Here is a 26096-nt window from a genome sequence, read left to right as displayed (position 1 = left end):
CTGTTTATCTAAATATTTCCACGTGGATTGGGGAATACTAGTTATATATATACTGCATTGCTTTTATTTATTAAGTTTTTTATTTATTTATTTATTTATTTATTTATTTAAATATGTATTTATATTTATTCATTTTTCATTTATTTATTTATATTTATTCATTTATTTATTTATATTTATTCATTTATTTATTTATATTTATTCATTTATTTATTTATATTTATTCATTTATTTATTTATATTTATTCATTTATTTATTTATTTATTTATTTATATTTATTCATTTATTGTATTTATTTATGTTGTCATTTATTATTTATTTATAGATTTATGTACATGTATATTATTATTTGTTCATTTGCTTATTTATTTATTATATATTTACAAACAAGTTGATAACACGTTCGTGTCTACTAGCGTAAGCTGCTGTATTTACCAACATATCTCAATATACCGTTTCTTTGTTACTTATCCATAATGATAATATCACTTGTGTTTGGAATACAATTTATCATGTATAAGGTGTGCAGGAATGTTCAAAATACCCGGCAGTGGGTGGAAACGTCAGCTACTATAATATTCCAGCAACTTTTTTGTCAGTTAGAAAAATACAACGAAAAATAACGACTATTTGAGAAACATACCCGCTGTTTAACCTACCTGATACAATGCCAAAGGAATACATGAACTACAGCTACTATAAACAGGAGCCAAAGCTGACCATGGTAACGATGATATCACCATAGCGATCAAAATTAATGTCAATGTTCGATTGGCGCGCTTATTTTCCTTGCGAAATTTGTCGTTATGAATAGAATTTCTTCCTGACGGATCCCCGCCAGATTTGTCAGGGACACCATGTTCTTCGTCTTTTGAGAAACCTGGATTATCATGGGCGTTTTTATATTCAGATGCTTTCTTAGCCATGCTTGTTGGATTGCCTGCAGTACCCATACACTCAGTGGTAGGGAGTCGATAAGGTTTCTGAAAGATCCCAGTGCGACTGATAATATGGTATATACGAGCGTACAGCACACATATAATGACAAAGGGAGCCCAGAAGGAAAGAATTGGTACAAATAAGAGAAATGTAAAGCTGTCAGCTACCCCGGGGGGGCCACTCAAATATAATGATGTAAGCATGCGTGACCAAAAAAACGCGTGAAAAGGGGTGTTTTTTTCGGTTGGGCACGTTACGCGCGTGACGCGTTAAGGGGGAAAAAACGGTGATTTTCATGAAAGGGGTTGTTTTAAAATCGTTTGTAACGCATTTAGGGTACCATTTTAATCCGCTTTTCAAATCTGCTGAAACTCCGATTCCGAAAAAGTTTATTCCAGTGTCGTATAAATGTTTAAAGCACTATGTTATGCAAATATATTTCATGACGTGTTACATGTGATTTAACCATGGCCTCGTACTTCTATGTAAAATACCGTTTAGATTAAAAACGTGCATATTAATTAATGACGTCATGATTATGATGATGGGTATATAGTTCAGTGGACAAAACGGGGAGACGAAAATCCGGAATGAAAATATCATATGTAGGCCCTATTTCAAAAAGATTTTTAGGACCTTTATAGATTCCTCACATTATTCACTACTCCTGCTGGTAGATTTGCGAGTTTCCCCTTCTCTGGATTACTTTAGGAAATTATATATGCAGTAGAAAGCATGAAAAGGGCCGCTGATATCAGGACACGATAATCAACTTTAGGTGCCGAATTCGGAACCAAATACGATGTGAAAACTGCTTTAACGTTGCGTCTGGATAAACTATGATGATAAATTACGCTGAATAGGCCTATTGGTATATTCTCACAAAACTACTTTACGAGAATCCAATCAGATTCATGTAACAAGCTACGAATCTGAATTATTTATATTTTAAAGTGGTACGATATGGCAGGTATAGGCCTACCGGGGGGGGGGGGTAGGCCTATATCCAGGAGGTGGACTCAGTTTTAGTGTTCAATGAAAAGTTACTAACTTAGTAGGCCTAAAAATTTGTTCAATTTGTCAAAATCCATCAAAACTTGTAACGTGGGTCAAATTTAGACAAAAACTTGTTTAGGGGGTCAAAATTAGACAAAAACTTGTTTAGGGGGTCAAAATTAGACAAAAACCTGTTTAGGGGGTCAAATTTTTGGGGAAAGCGCGCTAAAAACTTGTTTAGGGGGTCATTTTGCTCACAGAGGAAAACTTGTTTAGGGGGTGTTCGAAAAAAATTTGGTCACGCATGCGTACACTCTCATATTTGAGTGGCCCCCCCCCGGGTCAGCTACATACTGAGGGTAGCATCGACCTGATAGGATATTACGAGAGCCCTTTAGATACGGCCAGAGAAATGACGCAAAAAGCCAGAATAGCAATGGTATGATATAGCTAATGCTTATTAGCTTTATTGCATGGCTTAGAGTCCGTCTCTTGAGATGATGAAGAGGGTGTTCCAGCGCATCCCAGCGATCATACGCTATAGTGACGATCATTATGATACTGATGTGGATGAAAGCGTGATTTAAATATAGGTAAATATCACATATCATATCGCTGAAAGGCCAATATCCAAGAATCCAATAGACTGAATATAACGGCATTGTAAATCCACCTGCAACTATATCAGATGCCGATAGAGCCAAGATATAATAGTTGGTGTACGTAAGAAGGCGTTTGTCTGTATAGATTATATAGAAAACGAAAATGTTGCCAATTACAGTGATGAGGCTTACGAGAGTGCTGACCACAGCGACAGTGATACTTGCTTCGAAGAACAGACCCCCCGAATTCTTGCTGCTACTACTACTGCTTGAAGTTTCGGTAGCAAAGAATGTGTCTGGCCAATGCGTTACGAGCGACATATTTCTATCCTGATAATCCATTAGAAGACTCGTGTTATCAGCTGAACTGTCTCAAATAAAGCAAATCGGCTGAATATTTTCTCCGTAACTTGAGATGTTATGAAATGTATGATGACGCTAAAATGCCTTTAATTGATTTCCAATTTTCATTACCAAAACTGAAAACAGGTCATTCGGAAACGTCACAATTCTATGATGTGATTAAAAAACACGACAGTATATCAATAATATGATTTCAGCTAAACACGTACTTGTTACGCCACGACCTTCATGAGGATACTAACGCCCGCGTACAGACAAGTTTTTATTTCCCTGGAAAGCTTTGGAACTTGATTTGAGATAAAATGAAAGGTATATTACGCATAAATGCTTTCAATTAACTTCCGATTATCGTTACCGGAAAACAGTTCAGTTGAAAACACTGCAATTATATGCTGGGATTGATTGCGCTTTCCACATTTACTACAAAGTCTGACAATAAATTGAAAGAAAGCAAATCAAACGTAATTCTTGCGCAACTTCTTAGCATTCACTTTTGCTTGATTTAAAAAATATTTAATTGTGTACTAGTGTATTCATTGCTAGTGATGTTTGCTGTAATGCCCAAGAAATTACAATTCATTATGTTAAAGATAAAATACTCATTACTTATATTGAAATGCATTAAAACACATTGCGAATGTTTCGCGTCGAACTTACCTAACGCTTAACTTTAATACCTGATACAATACAAATGGAATACACGATCTACAGCCACCATAAGCAGAAGCCAAAGATGTCCATGGTAACAATGATATCCCATAAGCGATCAAAAACAATGTCATGTTCGATTGGCACGCCTATTCTCCTTGCCAAACTTGTCGTTATGAGCTGAATTTGTTTCTGACGGATCCTCGACAGATTTGTCTATGGACCCATGTCTTCGTTTTTGAAGAAAGCTGGATTATCGTTGGCGTCTGTATCTTCAGATGCTTTCCTGGTGACGACTACATTCATGCTTGTTGAATTGCTTGTTGTACCGACATGATCTGATGATCAGCAGCAGTGAGCCAATTAGGTTTCAGTAAACCCATGCGCGTATTTTTTTTTTTGGGGTGGGGGGACTTTGGGGCGCCAGCCCCTGGGTAAAAGCAGGGGCGGCCAAAACGCATCCCAGCAAATGCATCCCAGCGATTGTAAGCAATGGTGACAATCATTATGATACTGATGTGAATGTATGCGTGATTCAAATAAAGGTAAATATTTTATAGCATATCCCTAAAAGACCAATACCCATGAATCCAATAGAATGAATACAACGGTATTGTAAAACCACCATCAACTATATCAGAAATAGCTAGAGCCAAGAAGTAATAAATGAACGTGTAATTTACCTTTTTAAATAGTCAGGCTGTGTCTTTAGAACATTAGTATGCAGTTTTCATCGATTTGGAAATTTAAGGTTTCTAACAAAATTACTAGTAGTATGGACAATCAAATATTTTGGTGCTTTGCTCAAAAACAGCTTTTTCTTTTTCAGAAATCTGCTGTGCTATAGTTGGATTTCTTATATCATTTTCTGTCTAAAAATGTGTACTTTTATGACCTTATCATCGTTCCTTTTTACGATACGATACAAAACAATGTGTAAAATTCCCCACTTATAGTGACCCTACGTGTACCCTTAACTTACCTGATACAATGCCAATGGTATACATGAACTACAGCTAGCATAAACAGGAGCTAAAGTCGACCATGGTGAAGATGCTAGCACCATTGCGATTAAAATCAATGTTAATGTTCGATTGGCACGCTTATTCTCCTGATCGTGATGGGCAAAATTTGCTCCTGGTTGATTTCTGACAGCAGTAGGGAGTTGACAAAGTTTCTGTGAAGCGCCAGTGCGACGAATAATCAAGTATATTCGGGCGTACAACACACATATGATGACGAAGGGAGCCCAGAATATAACAATAGGTACAAATAAGAGAAACGTAAAGCTGTCAGCTACAAATTGAGGGTAACATCGACCTGGCAGAATATTGCGGGAGCCGTTTAGATACCGCCAGAGGAAAATTGCAAAAAACCAGTACATCAGTGGTATAATATAGGTAATGCTTATCAACTTCATTGCATGGCTTAGAGTCCGTCTCTTGAGATGTTGAAGAGGGTGTTCAAGCGCATCCCAGCGATCGTAAGCAATGATGACAATCGTTAGGATACTGATGTGAATGAAAGTTGCTTTTACATACTGGTGCACATCACACAGTATATCACTAAAAGGCCAATATCCAAGAATCCAATAGACTGAATATAACGCCATTGTAAAACCACCAACTATATCAGATGCAGCTAGAGCCAATATGTAATAGTTGGTGTACGTAAGAAGGCGTTTGTCTGTATAGATTATATAGAACACGCCGATGTTGCCAACTACAGTGATGAAGCTTACGAGAGTGCTGACCACAGCTACAATGATGCTTGCTTCAAATGGCAAGCCCCTAGAATTGCTGCTACTACTGCTTGATGAACCGTCGGTACCAAAGAAGGTGTCTGGCGAAAGTGTCACGGGAGTCATATTTTCATTATCCATTAGAAGATGCGAGTTATCGGCAGAACAGTCTCAAATAAAGCAAATCGGCTGAGAGGTTATTTTATGCAGTGATTAAAAATACGAAATAATAAGACTTCAGTTTAGCACGAACTTGTTGAGGCATCTATGTAAGAATACTGGCGCAAAGCGTTCTCCTCATTTACAGCCAAGTCTTACAATGAAAAGAAAGATAGCAAATCAAAAATACTTCACTATTGCCGGATTTATTGTAAATCTCTAGACATTTACAAATAGTGAAAACCTAACGTAAGGAATCCCCTATTAAGCAGGAAATCATAAAAAAAGATTTGTTCAAGTATATTACAATCATTGTGTTTAAAGATGGAAGCAAAATAACAACATTCAAAGCAATTATATAATTGAAATACATTAATACCCATAGTATATGTTTCATATTAAACAAACACGTCCTTTGTTGAAGTTTATAAAGCACCCTTTTTGTGAGAAAAGCTGTTTCTAAGTGACGAGAGAAGCAAAATATTAGTTTCGATTGGTTTGTAATTGCATCTAAATCAGTTAATATTGAACATACTGCCTGTATGTCCCAGAAAAATAACCGGGTGAATAAATTTGAGCAAAGGTCGAGAAATAGACATTGGAATCCAAAAAATAAAAAAGCGGCTAGCAGCTCATTTTATTGTGCATTATACGTAAATTTTATGGATTATAGATTCGGATGAATTACGAAGAAATGAGCGATACATAATACGCACACCAATGCAAGTTTGATCAACAGCTGGTTTTTTTGTCATATTCGCTCATATTTGCTGAAGGTGGACTACCTGAATATAACTTTTGATTTGCCTTCGCATTAATACACAGTGGTTAAATTATAAGAAACTTAATTTTGCATTTTTCTCAAAAAATAATAACACACTGGTAACAAAAGTTATGTATATTATTGGGGCAAGGAATCTAATTACTACACTGAAATTTCAGTGACTCAAGACAAGCGGTTCAGTATATATGATAGGAAATGAGGTACATCCCAGCGGTACCTTATTTCTTATCATATGTAATAAAGCCTGAAGGCCCAGTACCGAAAATTTGCTGTACAACTGTTTCCCGTCTTCGTTTGTTTTATTTTTTGTTACCACTGTAATATTAGTTTTTGAGAAAAATGCAAAAATAAACACAAATTTATCGAGGGGTGTAGTACCCCTTAACAGCTCTAATTTGTCATGCAATGTGTTAATCTTTTCAAAAAACCGAGAAAGACATGATTAAATGATGAGCTTGCAGCTTCAATTTTTGATATTGTGGAATATTATGTTTAATGTTTTTAGTTTTTGTTTAAAGATAAAACTTTTAGTATTAATTACTTATGACAATATTAAAAGCAACAGCTTGCCTGCAAAAACTTTCTCCCCGTTGGCAGCTTCCCAGCTTTAATTATTAATGTTGTGCAATATGTTATATTTTAACTTTCCAAAGAACATTTGAGCCAAGAATGACAATGATCATGATGGTCAAGAGCTTACAGCTTTACGTGTGATTTTTGATATCATGCAACATTATGTTGATGTTTTTGAAATTTATATTTCTTGGTAATATTTGAAAAACATTGTAAGAAAACATTATGTAATAATTATTTAAGCAATAATTATATTAACATTAACGAAGAAAAGATATTTACAAAATACAGAGCATCATCTTAAACGCAGGCTTTCATTTTTAATATCGTGCAGTATTGTCAAACTTGAAGATTTGTTTAAAAGAACGAAAAGGATTTCAATAAAACAAAATAATATAAAGCCGATTGACATGTTAACCAGTTTCTATCAAACTAGGAATGAAGTGAATTGACGCATGCATTATGTAATCACTCATTTCTTCGCAATCATTCAACCGATTCAAGTTAAATTTTTGGATTCTGATACCTATTTGCTCGAATTATGTTCAAATTCATTCACCCGGTCATTTTTTCTGGGACACCCTTTAAAATCACATGCGTGTAACAAATTAGAGCTACCTCGTATCCATTCATTTGGAGTAATAACTGTATTTTCCACAGGCGCTTTTATCGAGTGAGGGGATCATTGAACGATTCTGATACACATTATCTCAAATGAAAAATTCCTTTAATGGGACATTTCGTGATTTTATCATCCTCTTTTAAGTGTATGGTTCGATAGATATCCACAAAAAAGCTTATTACCAATATTTCAGTTGAAATGAATTTCAATTGAATTTGCGAGTTACGCATAATTGTATAATTATGTATGTATATTACAGTGCTCCATATCATGCCACTGTGTTGTTAGACTTCTCCGTAGTCTCTCTGTTTGTTAGCTTTTTCGGGGTTCGCTATCAATAAACTGGTAGATTCCAAAATCAGAATTGTTCAGTATTAAAGTGAGCCATTATAATTATGCAAGATAATGTTGCATTCAGTTACTTTTATTGTCACTAATTATCTGATATTTTTAACTCTTTATGACCATTTTACTATTGAATACTTTAATTTTAATAAACATCAGTATAATTTTGAGTTCAACGAAATGGGTTTATCATGACTAATAATAACATATTTTTAATAAAATTCGACTATGGCATAGTCTACTGTGTTGTAATTGTAGAAATACAAATTGGTCCTTTTTCAAACCACCGAATCTGCAAGAAAGGTTTTGTACACAAACATTATGTTTTCTAATGGCATAAAAATCTCTATAATTTTTTGATTAAGTTGTGGATGAAGAAGTGCCCCTTTAAAAGGGAATAGTCTGTTGCATGTATAATAACCTTAAAAAGTTAGCCACTAACTTGCAATATAATTCACAAACAATACACTTTCTTTCCGTATATTAATAAATAGTTTTCAGATTTAAGGGTATACGAGGTATTGTTGGTCGAAGCAGCCAAAAAATCGATTTTCATTATCTGAATCAATATATTATTGAAAAATAACACTTTGGTGTTTTGCAAAAGTTCATTCTACAAATCATATACTTTGAAAACTTGCTTAATTTATTGTTGTTAATGAGTTATGTACGTTTTACAAAAGTGATGTTGTTTCAGCCCTCTTTACAAAATAACTCAAGAACCACAGGACCTATACTATATCTGTGATATTTGAATTCTTCTACACGCTCGCTATGAATTGAGCAATGCAATTTTTGATAAAGCTCACTGTCATTCGCAAGATGCTGCGAACTACTTTTTTGGCTGCTTCGACCAACAATACATCGTATACCCTTAAAGGTGTAGACTGCCCATGTGATCAAGTTGCACAAGCCAGTGGCCAATCATGTTGAAGTGTTTTGTGTTTCCATCATATGCACATCCGCGTAATATGTGTTTCGGTATGCTTATCAAACTAAAATCAATTATCTGCGCTGATCAGTGCTTCAAAATATTGTCCATATTTGAGACATTGCATTTTGTGAAAAATTACTCAAAATATTATGGATGTGGCATTAAAGTAAATGGAAACACAATTATTTAAACAATGCACAAAATGTACATTATATGCATTACAGAATGTAATGTTGTCATTTACAAGTAATTGCAATCATTTAATTATGATGAATTTAAAAGTAATGTAAGATACTTTCAATCCAACATAGTGAATTATTTGACAATATGCACCGACATGACAAACATGACATTTGTGTACCATAAGAAATGTCAAAATCAGGTAAAATATAATATATTAAATCAAGGTTAGTATAATATTAGTATAATATGCAAGAATTTTATAAAAACACCAATCTTGCAATAATCCACATCTAAAACAGCAGACATAAACAAGCAGCCTTCTGAGATTGTTTAGTAAGAATACTCACAAAATATGTTAGTACAAACCCCAACCCCCTTGGCTGATCCACCTTTGGAAGGGCTCCATATACCCAATTTTGAACATTGGGCAAATGAAAAATTAGATTAGATAGCTAGTTTATAAAAAGAATACGTAGTTAATTTAGTTAGTTACTTCATTATCTAAGTGCATGTATCGTCATTTCTCCAGAATTAAAGTAGACAATTCTTATACTCGCAGAAAAAAAAACACAAGCAGACAGTTAACAAAATCCGATCCAATTGAAATTGATTTTTTTAAACACCTTCTGTGACATAGACAGACAATTGCTATTTGACGCTGCTGACTACTCCACCCTGGGAGTCTGAAAAGACATAACGCGCCTTCCCAACGTCCACAAACAAAAATACTTAATGGAGTTTAAATTCTTTAATTATTTCACAATTGTTTTTTAACTTACCTGATACAATGACAATGGAATACATGAACTACAGCTACCATAAACAGGAGCCAAAGCTGACCATGGTAACGATGATATCACCATAGCGATCAAAATCAATGTCAATGTTCGATTGGCACGCCTATTCTCCTTGCGAAACTTGTCGCTATGATCAGAATTTGGTCCTGGCTGATCCCTGACGATTTTGTCTGACCCATCATGTTCCTCGTCTTTGGAGAAAGCTAGATTATCATGGTCGTTTTTATCTCCAGACGTTTTCTTAGTGACGACTACGGCAATGCTTGTTGACTTGCCTGTTGTACCGACATGTTCAGCAGCAGGGAGTCGATAAGGTTTCTGCAAGATCCCAGTGCGACGGATAATCTGGTATATACGAGCGTACAGCACACATATGATGACAAAGGGAGCCCAGAAGAAAATTATTGGTGCAAATAAGAGAAATATAAAACTGTCAGCTACGTACTGAGGGTAGCAACGACCTGGCAGGATATTGCGGGAGCCCTTTAGATACGGCCAGAGAAATGACGCAAAAAGCCAGAATAGCAATGGTATGATATAGCTTATGCTTATTAGCTTTATTGCATGGCTTAGGGTCCGTCTCTTGAGATGTTGAAGAGGGTGTTCCAGTGCATCCCAGCGATCGTACGCAATGGTGACAATCATTATGATACTGATGTGCATGAAAGCTTGGTTTGCATAAAGGTACACATCGCATAACATATCGCTAAAAGGCCAATACCCAAGAATCCAATAGACTGAATACAACGGCATTGTAAAACCACCAGCAACTATATCAGATGCAGAGAGAGCCAAGATGTAATAGTTGGTGTACGTAAGAAGGCGTTTGTCTGTATAGATTATATAGAAAACAAAAATGTTGCCAACTACAGTGATGAAGCTTACGAGAGTGCTGACCACAGCGACAATGACACTTGCTTCGAATAGCAAACCCCCAGAATTGATGCTGCTACTGCTACTAGTGCTTGAAGGTTCGGTACCAAAAAAGGTGTCTGGCCAAAGCGTTACGAGAGACATACTTCCATCCACGTAATCCATCAGAAGACTCGTGTTATCGGCAGAAATATTATTCTCCGTAACTTTAATTGAGATGCTATGGAATGTATATGAAAATGCCTTCAAATGTTTCAATTGATTTCCGATTTTCGTTACCAGAACTGAAAACAGGTCATTCGGAAACACACAATTATATGCTGTGATTAAAATATACGACAGTATTATGATTTCAGCTTAGCACGAACGTAGCTTGTTACGCCACGACCTGCATGACGATACTGACGTACCGACGCCCGTGAATAACCAGGTTTTACAATAAATAGAAAGAAAGCGAATCGAATGTAATTCTTGCGCGAATTATTCGCATTCACAATTGACAGATATAAGAAAAATATTCAATTATCTACTGATTTTTTATTGTAATTCTCTAGAAATACTGATGTAAGGAATGCTCTTTTAAGCAAGAAATTTCATAGAAAAAAGATTTGTTCAAAGTTAGAAGCAAAATAACAAAATCCGAAGACACTATTTACATTATTTACATTGAAATAAATTGACACCCCATTAGTAGATATTTACTTTACATATGAACAAATCCTTCGTTGAAGTTTATTTTTTGCAAGGGAGAAGATGTTTCTATGTGACAGGAGAAAAATAGTTTCCATTTGGTTTCTTTGATTTGTTTATCTAGATTTGTTATTTATATTGTATAGTCTGGTAGTCTTTATTTCTTCGATTTAAGTGATCGTAGTTTTAGCTGCAGTTTAAAGTTGTATTTTGCTAGCTATTCAATATAGATTTTGAAGGTTATACGCCATATAAATATGTGTAAAGTTGTGTTATCTCAATGTTTCTCTGTATGATTGGATGCTGTTTTTTACTTGTTAGCTTGCCACTTAAAGATACGCCAATCCCAATGCTATACAAAGTGAAATAAAGTTTTATATTGGCGTACTATTGATGCTTAAAAGTGCTGTAAAAGAGATAATTATCTTGCATTGTACACTATCTTCACTGTGTTATGTTTCTTCCTCGCATTTCTTTCTTTTTCCAATCTCTGGAATAATTTCTTCAATTCCTCTCATACATGTAAAACTTAAAACTTGACTTCCTCAAAATTTTGTTATACGAGGTCATTCAAAAAGTTCTACTTCCACACTCATATTTCAGCTTCTGCAAATAGTAGCCGTTTCATACTTTCACGATTATATCCTAGTATCTTATCCTGCTTGTGAGAAAATTTACTTTTAATATATTTGTTTATCTGTTGAAGGCGAAGTAAAAATTAAATCAATATTGCCACGGAAATGGAGAAAATGTGTACATAATACAGGGAACAAATAAGTAGACCAATTTGAAGTGACCATAGAATACCATTTGGTCAATTTAAATGGCTTGAATTGAAGAACAAACAGAAAAAATCGAAAGTTATGTAAAATGACAAAAAAGCAACCTCACTCCAACAAAATCTGTTGCTTTTTAGCAAAGAAACGATAAGATTAGATAAGAACTGTTATCAAATTTAATGTTTTTCTTTAAAATGCCCAAAAGATATCTACCGTATATAGATATTGTCTGTATTAGATAAAACTAGCTATCTGGAAATATTTTAAACCTGCTATGGAAATGGCACTAGGTAATTAAACACCAAGGAAACTAATTTAAAAGTGACAAAAAGTGGTAGGGTGTTTTTATTTTTAACTTTCAGCTCTGACACAAAACTTAAAAGTCATTTCATACGTTCCCAAGCAGATTCTCATGCTCCGAAAGACCATCAGAGATAACAGTAAAAACGGGATGCTATATATTTTTTTTAAATTAAAATGCATTTTCATTAATGGCCATCTTGCTGTTTGGCTATACATTTATTGCTGTTTAAGGTATAATCTGTTAGCATAGTTATAACCCTTGCATATCGAGCATATTCGTAGGACAGATACACACCTATTTTCTTGTAATTGTTTTACGATTTTTTACCTTTTCCATTGTATCAAATCTTATTTTGCTCACCTAGAAAAATGGAATGGGTATCAATATACATTTGCTATCATGTATAGGTGACATGCCAATGTATAATTATGATAAATTTGAAGAAGCTATTCTTTACAGAACCAAAGTTATAAGACAGGAGGTAGAACTTATTTAATGACCCTCGTAGTTCTTCGGGAAAAAATAATTATCGCGCACCTTCCTCAACCGTTTTGGATTTATATGGCATAGTTTTACAGCGGATCAAAAGAACTGTAATTGTGATGCCATTGGTGAATCATCAAAATTAGATCGCATCAACTAGGCCGGTTCAGTTCAGTTCAGTTTTATTTCACCAAATTCCATACAAATAAATACAATATAAAAAAGCTTTTACAAACATCGTATAATACTACATAGGTACGGCGTATATATATAGGACTGGCAAGCGAGTCTATATAATACCGTATTCACTCGATAGTTAGCACATGTGCCTACTATCGAGGGATTAAAAAAAAAAAAAAAAAAGAAAAAAAATGAACAGCGCCATCCACAAAAGTGACAAAAGTGTAAAGGGTTTTGAGCAAATCATCGATACACATAGCTATATACGAACAATTAAACCTTCAAATTTGTGTGTTAACTACATTAGCTGAGTTGGTAAAGCGACAGACTTTGAATCATCTTAATAAGAGAGAACTGAGCAGGAGTTCGAGGCTCGTTATAAACTTTTCCGTTGCTTTATTTTTATTTTGGGGTTTGAGCTTTTCTTGATAAATTTAATCTTTGTTTTTCATTTTGTTTCTTTATTGTTTCTTATTTGATTTATTTTGTTTTGTTTTTTCTTTTCTTTTCTTTTCTTCTTTCTTTTTTGTTCTATTCATACTGGGGTCATGTGTTATTTATTCAAACCATACCGATATACGAACAATTCAACCTGCAAATGTATGTCTGAACCCCATTAGCTCAGTTTGGAAAACGCCGGACTTCGAGACTCGATAGCTCGAGATACTCTAGCTAAAATACAGGTTTACATTTACTATCTTACATTATCTTGCTGTATTTCAGCTAGAGCGCCAAACGACAAGCTTCCGGGTTTTTTAGGAGAACAAAACTGTTACGTAAGATGAAGAAAAAACCCGCCTCGGAGCCCGCCCTACTCATTATTTCATTGTACTTATTGCAATTTGCCTCCACACATTACGTAATCAACACAAAGCTTTTGTGAGGATTAGTGAGTGGATAAGAAATTGACAGCGGAGGATACGAAGGACAGGGTCTAATTCTGCATAAAACCGGGCAACGTTATTTCTATAGATCTGCTGCGCATTCAAATTACATTGTATTGCATCGTAATTTCATTTGTGTCTATGCTAATTATGTTTACACAACATGAACTCACGTGTTTTCAAGCAAATTCGCCGATAATAGGTGATCAAAAGCGATCGGAATGTTACAAAAGTACAGATCGCATTCAGCTTACTTCATATGAGATGATCTTTGGAAAAATACGGCATAATTTGTCTTGGTGTTTGCGGAATGCCATGCAGTAAAATATTAATACGTTGCGGCAATTCATGATTGACAACTAACAATCGGCGTGTCCTTCGTATCCTCCACTGTCAATTTCTTATCCACTCACTAATCCTCACAAAAGCTTTGTGTTGATTACGTAATGTGTGGAGGCAAATTGCAATAAGTACAATGAAATAATGAGTAGGGCGGGCTCCGAGGCGGGTTTCTTCTTCATCTTACGTAACAGTATTGTTCTCCAAAAAAACCCGGAAGCTTGTCGTTTGGAGCTCTAGCTGAAATACAGCAAGATAATGTAAGATAGTAAATGTAAACCTGTATTTTAGCTAGAGTATCTCGAGCTAATTAGACCCTGTCTGAGACTCGATGAAGTTCAAACCTGTTCAGTATTTCACTATTTAGATTTTTTTCTCTGCCATGTTTGTTTTACAGGTCTTTTTTTAACTACGAATATAGGCCTACATTTGACAATTCTTGAAGGTTTTTGTGGGCTTTTTATTTATTTATTTATTTATTTTTACCAAAGGAACAATTAGAGATCAGTTGGATTGAAAGTGGAGTGGTTACATAACTCCTTGGTAACTGGATCACGCACCTTTTTGAAGGCAAATAAATACGCTCATTTCGTGTCTAATAGACAAAGTGATAATCGGATTACACGTAACACGTCGCTGGCGAATAATTGGATCAACTTTAAAATTTCACCCCTACATCCAATTTCATGCATTCCTACACCCATGATACACCTCAATGGAAGACATAGCTGCTGGGACACAATAGAACAATAAATGGCGTTGAATGCCATATACTTTGTGTTGCGATCATATCGATCGTGGTGCAGAACTCAAAAGCGTGATCCAGCTGACAGTGATAATCGGATTACACGTAACATTTCCCTTGCGAATTGTTACGCATAGTCGTGCTAAAAGTTGGTCGATACATGTTGAACTCAGCACAATTCAGAAATACGCCTTTTTGCTTTGAAAATTCTCGGTCAAATAAAAAACTTTTTTTTTCAGTAATGTTGAATAAAAAATGTTGAATGAAAACATAGTTCTTGGATATACATTATCTGTGTAGCATGGAAAATCATTTACATAGGATTTTGAAGACAAAATGTGATAATTTTGTGGAGATACAGAATGCTAGAACAAACAAAATTATATTTTTTTTTGGAATGTGTACACCGTACGCTTGGTATTCCTACTGATTTCGATACTGAAATAATTCTTAAGATGATGTTCTTTGAAGATTTATGTTGGCATTTCTAGAGTCTGTCATTATAGACCACTTGACATCACTGTTTATCAACAAAGGCGAGGGATTCGTCTATCGATATGCTTGAACGAGCCGCTACACTGTTCCAATGGCTTTCTTGTACTATATGAAATGTGGCGGGCGATTTAAAATGCACGTGCCCTAAGCAAACTACGATGCGTACGCACACTGCAGGGCAAAGAACAATGGAAATTGCCATAATTCGCGCGCACACTGCCGGGCAATGACGTCACATGCCAAGTGGTCTATAGGCAAACATGTAGGCTCATTTCGCAATGTACAAGACAAGCCACGCGCTGAGTTGTAACTGTGCTTGGATACAATGGGTGGAAGCCGTTTCCAGTCCCTCCATATAGAGGCCTTGCATGTGACGTATCATCCCGTAAATATGGCGGACTACTCAAATGCATTCAACAAAAGCATGATTGCAATCTACCGTGACAGTTCGTCTCACACACATAACCCTGCACTACGATCAAATAGGTTGATGACAACATTTGATTGAATGGACTGCACTCCGCTATAACTACGGTGAAGGACACCGGTTCTAATCCTTTGTCTGGAGCCAATCGATAATTTCATGCAGGGCCTCTATACAAGGTCCCTGATTCAATATAGCACACAATGTAACAGGCACAATTGAATCGGAGCGGGATTTTACATGTTACACAATGAGCGTGTTTATAGTGAGCTAGATTATGCGGTATTTAGCTGGAATGAGCGTGTTTATAGTGAGACAATCTTTCCGTTATTTATCTAAACTACCGCATAGTCTAGATTTGCAATGGTTAGTAAAACATAAACAAATATAGACTGCGTGTGTAACGACGCATAACGTAACAAAATCGCATAACATAACAAATTGTTACGTTATGCGTTCAAAACCGTTTGGCACTAAGGAAAAGGGACAACTTTTTGGCTGTTCGTCGCATAACGTAACAAAAAAATTAAAATGATCAGAAATGACAAATACTTGAAAGATTTTATGTTTAATGTCCTCCTCCTCTGTTCAAGTTAAAACTCGGCCCATGCTATCTCGTCCACACCAATTTTGTCCCCGAAATATAAAAAAATCAGAAATAACAAATACTTAGAAGATTTTATGTTGGAAGTCGTCCCTCCCTTTGTTCAAGTCAAAACTCGGCCCATGCTATATCGTCCACACCAAATTTGTCCCCGAAATAAAAATTTCAAAATAACAAATACTTCAAAAATTCAATATGTTGGAAGTCGTTTTCCTTCTCTTCATGTCAAAACTCGGCCCCTGCTATCTCGTCCACACCAAATTTGTCCCCCGAAATAAAAATTTCAAAAATAACAAATACTTCAAAAATTCAATATGTTGGAAGTCGTTTTCCTTCTGTTTATGTCAAAACTCGGCCCATGCTATCTCGTCCACACCAAATTTGTCCCCCGCAATAAAAAAATTCAAAAATAACAAATACTTAAAATATTTTATGTTGGAAGTCGTCCCTCCCTCTGTTCAAGTTAAAACTCGGCCCAAGCTATCTCGTCCACACCAAATTTGTCCCCGAAATAAAAATGTCAAAATAACAAATACTTCAAAGATTTTATGTAAGAAGTCGTCCCTCCCTCTGTTCAAGTCAAAACTCGACCCATGCTATCTCGTCCACACCATCTTTGTCCCCTATATGCAAATTTAAAAAATAACGAATACTTAAAAGATCTTATGTTTGAAGTAGACCCACTATAAATTTCTTTTATCAGGATTTTTTTGCACGAATCGACTTGAATTGACTTCCGGTTTATATTTATCGAAGAAATAAAAAGATTCGAGTGGGTCTAACTTTTTGTTACGTTATGCGTTTTGGAGGTTACACTGTCGGAAAAGCTCTTTTATCCGGAATTTTTTCGCATATATGGACATGACTTGACCTCCGGTTGATATTTATCGAAGAAAGAAAAAGATTCGAGTGGGTCTAACTTTTTGTTACGTTATGCGTTTTGGAGGATACACTGTCGGAAAACCTCTTTTATCCGGATTTTTTCGCATATATGGACATGACTTGACCTCCGGTTGATATTTATCGAAGAAAGAAAAAGATTCGAGTGGGTCTAACTTTTTGTTACGTTATGCGTTTTGGACGTTACACTGTCGGAAAAGCTCTTTTATCCGGATTTTTCGCATATATGGACATGACTTGACCTCCGGTTGATATTTATCGAAGAAAAAAAAAGATTCGAGTGGGTCTAACTTTTTGTTACGTTATGCGTTTTGGAGGATACACTGTCGGAAAACCTCTTTTATCCGGATTTTTTCGCATATATGGACATGACTTGACCTCCGGTTGATATTTATCGAAGAAAGAAAAAGATTCGAGTGGGTCTAACTTTTTGTTACGTTATGCGTTTTGGAGGTTACACTGTCGGAAAACCTCTTTTATCCGGATATTTTCGCATATATGGACATGACTTGACCTCCGGTTGATATTTATCGAAGAAAGAAAAAGATTCGAGTGGGTCTAACTTTTTGTTACGTTATGCGTTTTGTAGATTACACTGTCGGAAAACCTCTTTTATCCGGATATTTTCGCATATATGGACATGACTTGACCTCCGGTTGATATTTATCGAAGAAAGAAAAAGATTCGAGTGGGTCTAACTTTTTGTTACGTTATGCGTTTTGGAGTATACACTGTCGGAAAACCTCTTTTATCCGGATATTTTCGCATATATGGACATGACTTGACCTCCGGTTGATATTTATCGAAGAAAGAAAAAGATTCGAGTGGGTCTAACTTTTAGTTACGTTATGCGTTTTGTAGGTTACACTGTCGGAAAACCTCTTTTAACCGGATATTTTCGCATATATGGACATGACTTGACCTCCGGTTAATATTTATTGAAGAAAGAAAAAGATTCGAATGGGTCTAACTTTTTGTTACGTTATGCGTTTTGATGGTTTACATGTCGAAAATGTTCCTTTATCCGGATTTTTTTTCATGAATCGACTTGATTTGACCTCCAATGATTATCAATGGAATAAGAAAAGCAATTTCCAGGCGTTTTGGAACACTTTGGAGCAAAAATAAAATTTTGTTACGTTATGCGTCAGTCATGCTAAAAGTTGTCCCTTTTTGTATGTGTTTTTAGTACTCCGACGCATAACGTAACAAACTTGTTTTTTCGAGTTTTGAGCTCTATAAATTTCTTTTATCCGGATATTTTTGCATGAATCGACTTGACTTGACCTCCCGTTCCTAATTATCGAAGAAAGAAAAAGTTTGGAGTGGGTCTAATTTTTTGTTACGTTATGCGTTTTGGAGGTTACACTGTCGGAAAACTTCTTTTATCCGGATTTTTTCGCATATATGGACATGACTTGACCTCCGGTTGATATTTATTGAAGAAAGAAAAAGATTCGAGTGGGTCTAACTTTTTGTTACGTTATGCGTTTTGGAGGTTACACTGTCGGAAAACCTCTTTTATCCGGATTTTTTCGCATATATGGACATGACTTGACCTCCGGTTGATATTTATCGAAGAAAGAAAAAGATTCGAGTGGGTCTAACTTTTTGTTACGTTATGCGTTTTGTAGGTTACACTGTCGGAAAACCTCTTTTATCCGGATATTTTCGCATATATGGACATGACTTGACCTCCGGTTGATATTTATCGAAGAAAGAAAAAGATTCGAGTGGGTCTAACTTTTGTTACGTTATGCATTTTGGAGGTTACACTGTCGGAAAAGCTCTTTTATCCGGATTTTTCGCATATATGGACATGACTTGACCTCCGGTTAATATTTATTGAAGAAAGAAAAAGATTCGAATGGGTCTAACTTTTTGTTACTTTATGCGTTTTGGAGGTTACACTGTCGGAAAACCTCTTTTATCCGGATTTTTTCGCATATATGGACATGACTTGACCTCCGGTTGATATTTATCGAAGGAAGAAAAAGATTCGAGTGGGTCTAACTTTTGTTACGTTATGCGTTTTGGAGGTTACACTGTCGGAAAAGCTCTTTTATCCGGATTTTTTCGCATATATGGACATGACTTGACCTCCGGTTAATATTTATTGAAGAAAGAAAAAGATTCGAATGGGTCTAACTTTTTGTTACGTTATGCGTTTTGATGGTTTACATGTCGAAAATGTTCCTTTATCCGGATTTTTTTTCATGAATCGACTTGATTTGACCTCCAATGATTATTAATGGAATAAGAAAAGCAATTTCCAGGCGTTTCGGAACACTTTGGAGCAAAAATAAAATTTTGTTACGTTATGCGTCAGTCATGCTAAAAGTTGTCCCTTTTGTATGTGTTTTTAGTACTCCGACGCATAACGTAACAAACTTATTTTTTCGAGTTTTGAGCTCTATAAATTTCTTTTATCCGGATTTTTTTTGCATGAATCGACTTGACTTGACCTCCCGTTCCTAATTATCGAAGAAAAAAAAAAGTTTGGAGTGGGTCTAATTTTTGTTACGTTATGCGTTCTGGAGGTTACACTGTCGGAAAACCTCTTTTATCCGGATTTTTTCGCATATATGGACATGACTTGACCTCCGGTTGATATTTATCGAAGAAAGAAAAAGATTCGAGTGGGTCTAACTTTTTGTTACGTTATGCGTTCTGGAGGTTACACTGTCGGAAAACCTCTTTATCCGGATATTTTCGCATATATGGACATGACTTGACCTCCGGTTGATATTTATCGAAGAAAGAAAAAGATTCGAGTGGGTCTAACTTTTTGTTACGTTATGCGTTTTGGAGGTTACACTGTCGGAAAACCTCTTTTATCCGGATTTTTTCGCATATATGGACATGACTTGACCTCCGGCTGATATTTATCGAAGAAAGAAAAAGATTCGAGTGGGTCTATCTTTTTGTTACGTTATGCGTTTTGGAGGTTACACTGTCGGAAAACCTCTTTTATCCTGATATTTTCGCATATATGGACATGACTTGACCTCCGGTTGATATTTATCGAAGAAAGAAAAAGATTCGAGTGGGTCTAACTTTTTGTTACGTTATGCGTTTTGGAGGTTACACTGTCGGAAAACCTCTTTTATCCGGATTTTTTCGCATATATGGACATGACTTGACCTCCGGCTGATATTTATCGAAGAAAGAAAAAAAGATTCGAGTGGGTCTATCTTTTTGTTACGTTATGCGTTTTGGAGGTTACACTGTCGGAAAACCTCTTTTATCCTGATATTTTCGCATATGGACATGACTTGACCTCCGGTTGATATTTATCGAAGAAAGAAAAAGATTCGAGTGGGTCTAACTTTTTGTTACGTTATGCGTTTTGGAGGTTACACTGTCGGAAAACCTCTTTTATCCTGATATTTTCGCATATATGGACATGACTTGACCTCCGGTTGATATTTATCGAAGAAAGAAAAAGATTCGAGTGGGTCTAACTTTTTGTTACGTTATGCGTTTTGGAGGTTACACTGTCGGAAAACCTCTTTTATCCGGATTTTTTCGCATATATGGACATGACTTGACCTCCGGCTAATATTTATCGAAGAAAGAAAAAGATTCGAGTGGGTCTATCTTTTGTTACGTTATGCGTTTTGGAGGTTACACTGTCGGAAAACCTCTTTTATCCTGATATTTTCGCATATGGACATGACTTGACCTCCGGTTGATATTTATCGAAGAAAGAAAAAGATTCGAGTGGGTCTAATCTTTTTGTTACGTTATGCGTTTTGGAGTTTACACTGTCGGAAAAGCTCTTTTATCCGGATTTCTTCGCATATATGGACATGACTTGACCTCCAGTTAATATCGAAATAAGAAACAGATTCGAGTGGGTCTAACTTTTTGTTACGTAATGCGTTTTGGAGGTTACACTGTCGGAAAAAATCGAGTGGGTCTAATTTTTGTTACGTTATGCGTTTTGATGGTTTACATGTCAAAAAAATAGTTTTATCCGGATCTTTTTGCATGAATCGACTTGATTTGACCTCCGATGATTATTAATGGGAAAAAATGTTAGTTACGTAAGGCTGCGTTCACATAGAAGTATACTATTCGGGTATGCAGGTAATATGGGACACTTGACGATGACGTCATTTTGACGTCATAGCGTCCAAACAAACATAAAAACAAGGTAACATTGCCTGTTTTATTAATCTTAAAGGACAGGTTGTTCATCATAACAATCTCTTGTGGGCATATCTTCTTTAGTTTTTATGCAAATAAGCTAAACGTCCTTAATGGTCCCATATTACCTGCAGGTAGGCCTACCCTAGATGCACTATCTAATTCTGCACATTATGACACCTCATTCAATGCAATGTGACCTCCAGAAGTAAAGTTACAAGCATTTGATTAGACGAAGAAAATTGGTAAACTGACCTACAAATGTATACTCGCTATTAGCTATACGAAATACGCTCATTTGACCAGGCTGAGTTCACATAGTATACTCCTATATGAACTCAGCCTGATCGAATGAGCGTATTTTGTATAGCGAATACCGTATACCGTATACTTCTATGTGAACTCAGCCTTATGCGTCAGCCATGCTATGGGGCCCATGGGGCCCGAAGCAAAGAAAAGAGGTCTACCTATTACGATAATAAGTCAATTATCATTTGTTCTTGTTCAAAGATTGATGAATAAATAAAATGCATGCTTGAACCATATTTTGTACTTTGTTTTCAAAATTACAAAAAATGACTAATAGGCAATTATTGTAGCACAGTAGGCTGTTAGTATATGCATTAACGGGTTAGGCCATTTTTAATCGACTTTCGAAAAGTTTTTTGATACATTCATTGATTTCTCAAAAAGTAAAAATCGCAGTTTAACAAATAACGGTTCAAATGAAAGCCATTATTGGGGGCTAATTGTTGTATCACTATGAAAGGCCTGACACCAATATAAACACTTATTTCGGTGACCCAAGTTCATGGTCATTTCTGCTCACGCACTTTTTTTTACAGATGGCCTAGAATTTCATATTTCGGTTTCAGCGATTGCCCGAAAAAGGTGGTATGTTTTTGAAAAAGCGTTTCCGCTTGGAATGTAGATAGTTGTTGTTTCTATTACTGTTCGCGATTTTAATTTATGCACTTTTTAGCCGACAATTTTCAATGCATTTTACGTAATAGAAATGTCGCTGGCATAAATACCGATATTTTTAACAGTATCGTTTTTTAAACCAAAATATCATAAAAAGAGTTCCCAATACTTTTATGAAACCATAGATACCAAATCGGACTGCAGGTGATGAACAGATTTTGAACTAGAATTAAAAGAACCAGCGTAGGCCTTCTCAAAATGTACTTTCTTTAAATATCGAGTTGTTTAATTTTGGACTGCTGTTTCCTTGTTTTTTATAACAAGAAAATGCTTTACATACCCCAAACTTCTCACATAGTCTTGGCTAAGTGTCCGTTACTGGTTGATATTATTAGAATTAAACGATTTTCATGATTAACTTACTTTTACCGCAATGTTTTCCCTCGCGATGTTCAAATATATCCCCAAAATGGCGTTGCTTTCAGTCTCACATTAATGACAAGGTTATCCCAAGATGTGTGAGAGTTTCTGACACTATATTCACGGGTATTCTATAGCTATTCAAACATATACAAATTTGGCTGGTTTGCGATAAGCTATACCATTTTCACCCTGATGTGGTAGACTGGATCCTTCAGTTTTTCAACAACTACGCACGGTCATCGGGTTGTGCTGTTGGTGAATAAGGCAACGTGACGGATTGTGGGTAAATAAAAGACGCCGTCATTAGAGGCCAGAAGGATTCAGGCTACTGATATGGCAGTGACATCAGCACTGTATGAATTTCATTACCGTGCACTCCCTAGCGTTCGATCAAAGCGCTGATGTACACTCGCACACGCTTAAAGACGCCGCATAGATGCGCGAGCGAAACAGCTGCTTCAACGTGTTGACGTCACTGCCACATCGGGGTGAAAACTGGTATAGGTCAGGCTTCCTCAAATAGGTTTGTTGAAGCGCCACATGAAATAAAAGACTGAAAAGNGNCACTCAATGGCTGCGAAGCAGCTTTCGCGGTGCTTTAGCACGGCCGGGGGAGGCAGAGGGGTGCCCCCCTGTGAAGTTATCGTTTTGTTTTTTAAGTTGAGGTGCAAATGACGCCATTTGGTGCAATATTTTGCACTATTTTAGCCTGTCTTTACACGGAGAACATGGGAATTTATTTATTTATTTATTTATTTATTTTAAATCTAAACGGCGCCTCGCGCCACTCGGGAAGCCACGCTATTTGCGGACCCCTGGTATAGGTAATAGATGACTATGAAAACTTTCCGCATACCGAATATGGGTTTAGCCCATATTTAATTGCCTTTAGGCCCTAGGATTTATTTTTAGAAAAGAAAGCCTAAGACTGGAGCCTAATCAATTGAGAAGGGAATGGATTTTGTCACAATAATATCAAAATTAATATCGTCCATAACAAGAAGGAATGCATCACGATTTTTGATATCCAGCTATAGTATTTTAATTGATTTACACTGAACATGAAGCTATAATATCTCTACTATATAGCTTCATGCATGACATTTGCAGACCGACCTTCTCCATGTAGCGAGTACCACATTAGATTGTGTTTACAAGAAATATATAATAAGCGCCACTTCCACGAAATGTCCTATATGCCAGCAACTTTGATGATAATATATTATCTACAACATCACACCTGTTTTTCAAGAACTCTCTTTTATCTATTCACCTCAAAGAAAGGATTAGAATTATTATAATAGAATCCCTGACCTGATGCAACGCATTTTTAATGAGTTGCTGAGGGACTAGAAATCTTTATGGTCGAATGAACAACGTATGACCACTACACAGGTCAATGGCCTTATTGTGTTCTGGCGGGTTATTTAAAAGCACAGTCCCTGAATTTTTCCAGACAAGGAACAATAGGAACAAATTGCCTGGCAATGGGGTCACATATAATCCCAGTCTATAGTGTGATCAGAACATTATAGGCAGGTAATCATTATAGTATAATCAGTACGAAAAGTCCAATGCGATTTTTAATGTATTTTAAAAAATTCAAAGAACCACTTTTTAGCGGGAATTTTTGCAAGTTACACAGCTGAAGTTGTAAAATGGTTGAAATACTACAATATTACGGCGTAAACAAGAATATGTTTGTTTGGTCTTTGTTCCTATAGCCACATCCCTTAAAGATAGCTGTCACAGCAACTTTTGTACTTTCTGAAGTATATCACTTGAATTTTGTTAAAGGTCCATGACGCAATCGACAGCCTCACCCTCACCAACGATTTTTCTCATTGCTGATATCACATACTAGATAGTAAATTTCTCATTACCATCCTGAAATTTGATGCTCCAAATCGATATATTTCCGACGAAATCGTGAAAAATGTTCACACGGCCCTGGGAATTGTAGCTATAGAATGGAATTGGAATAAATTCAAGACGTTTCACTTCAATACCACTTCGCCCCAAAAAATACTATAATATAAAAGACACTTTAATGATATAAACATGAAAACACAAACTTTTAAAAAGGGACGGAATAAATCAAAAAGCATGAACACAAAAGTCTTCCAAAAATGATAAGAGGAACATGAAAATATAAGAGAGCATTCCATCCCCTGACCGGTAGTAGGGCGAATATGTTATGGGGTGAAACGTCTCGAAATATATATGCTCGATCATACTAATTGACATTTACGGTGGCTGATATGTGACATATTTAATTTTTTTTAGATATATCAAAAATAAAAAATAAATGATATTAGCTATAAGTGACGAATAGAGGTTATCCACTTCACTCATGTGTGACATCTAACAAAAGGCACTGGTTCCCGTAGTATTCCTCATTCAAACTAATTCAATGCACGACCTCGGCGTTACCTGCATGACTTTGGCGGGCTATTTTGAAACAGTCATGGTTGCACATGCAGATACTTCTTTAGAATGTCCTAAACAAGGTATAGCAGTCGTTGATAGGACATGCAGCTTATAGAACATGGATAACATATATTAAAATGTTTAATGGCTCTCATCAATACTTGCATTGATGGGGTTTTTATAATGAAAGACGGAGATAAAAAAAACCAGACTAATTCGCGAGTTACATATGAATATGTGTATTAGACTGCTCCATAGACAATGTGTTGTAATTTCGTTCTGGCACACAAATTCACCATATCTTTGCTTAACGAATTAATCTGTAAGAAAATTTAATAATTCAATTCGCGAATTTAATCATTCAATTCGCGACTGAATTTAATATTTAATTCAGGAATTTAATATTTTATTCGCGAATAAAATCATTCTAATTCACGAATAAAACATTTAATTCATGAATAAAACATTTAATTCGCGAATAAAACATTTAATTCGCGAATAAAACATTTAATTCGCGAATAAAACATTTAATTCGCGAATAAAACATTTAATTCACAAATAAAACGGTTAATTCGCGAATAAAACGTTTGATTCGTGAATGAAACGTTTAATTCCCGAATAATTATGACTTTATTTGCATTAATTATTTATTTTTTATGAGTCTGAAAAAAAAGTCACATATCAGTCACCGACTCACCGTAGACATTAGATATTTAAAAAAATACTACCAGTCAGGGAATGGCGTGCTCTCCTATATTTTTGAATTCGAGACGTTTTACC

At 35.7% G+C, this 26096-nt stretch overlaps 2 protein-coding genes across 2 annotated transcripts; both read right to left on the bottom strand.

The window, feature by feature from the left end:
- Positions 1–3414: 3414 nt before the first annotated feature.
- Positions 3415–5416, bottom strand: LOC140149612 (muscarinic acetylcholine receptor M2-like). The gene is made up of 2 exons (XM_072171691.1): positions 4532–5416; positions 3415–3453 (listed from the first exon to the last, which is right to left on the bottom strand). The coding sequence occupies exons 1-2, from the start codon at positions 5414–5416 to the stop codon at positions 3415–3417; spliced, it is 924 nt and encodes a 307-aa protein (XP_072027792.1).
- A 2595-nt stretch (positions 5417–8011) lies between these two features.
- Positions 8012–10704, bottom strand: LOC140149611 (muscarinic acetylcholine receptor M1-like). The gene is made up of 2 exons (XM_072171690.1): positions 9670–10704; positions 8012–8065 (listed from the first exon to the last, which is right to left on the bottom strand). Exons 1-2 carry the CDS (start codon positions 10702–10704, stop codon positions 8012–8014), a joined length of 1089 nt encoding a protein of 362 aa, XP_072027791.1.
- Positions 10705–26096: the final 15392 nt, after the last annotated feature.

Source organism: Amphiura filiformis, chromosome 4 (assembly GCF_039555335.1).
Source record: "Amphiura filiformis chromosome 4, Afil_fr2py, whole genome shotgun sequence".
Taxonomy (NCBI): domain Eukaryota; kingdom Metazoa; phylum Echinodermata; class Ophiuroidea; order Amphilepidida; family Amphiuridae; genus Amphiura; species Amphiura filiformis.
This window is presented reverse-complemented; position numbering and strand designations above follow the sequence as displayed.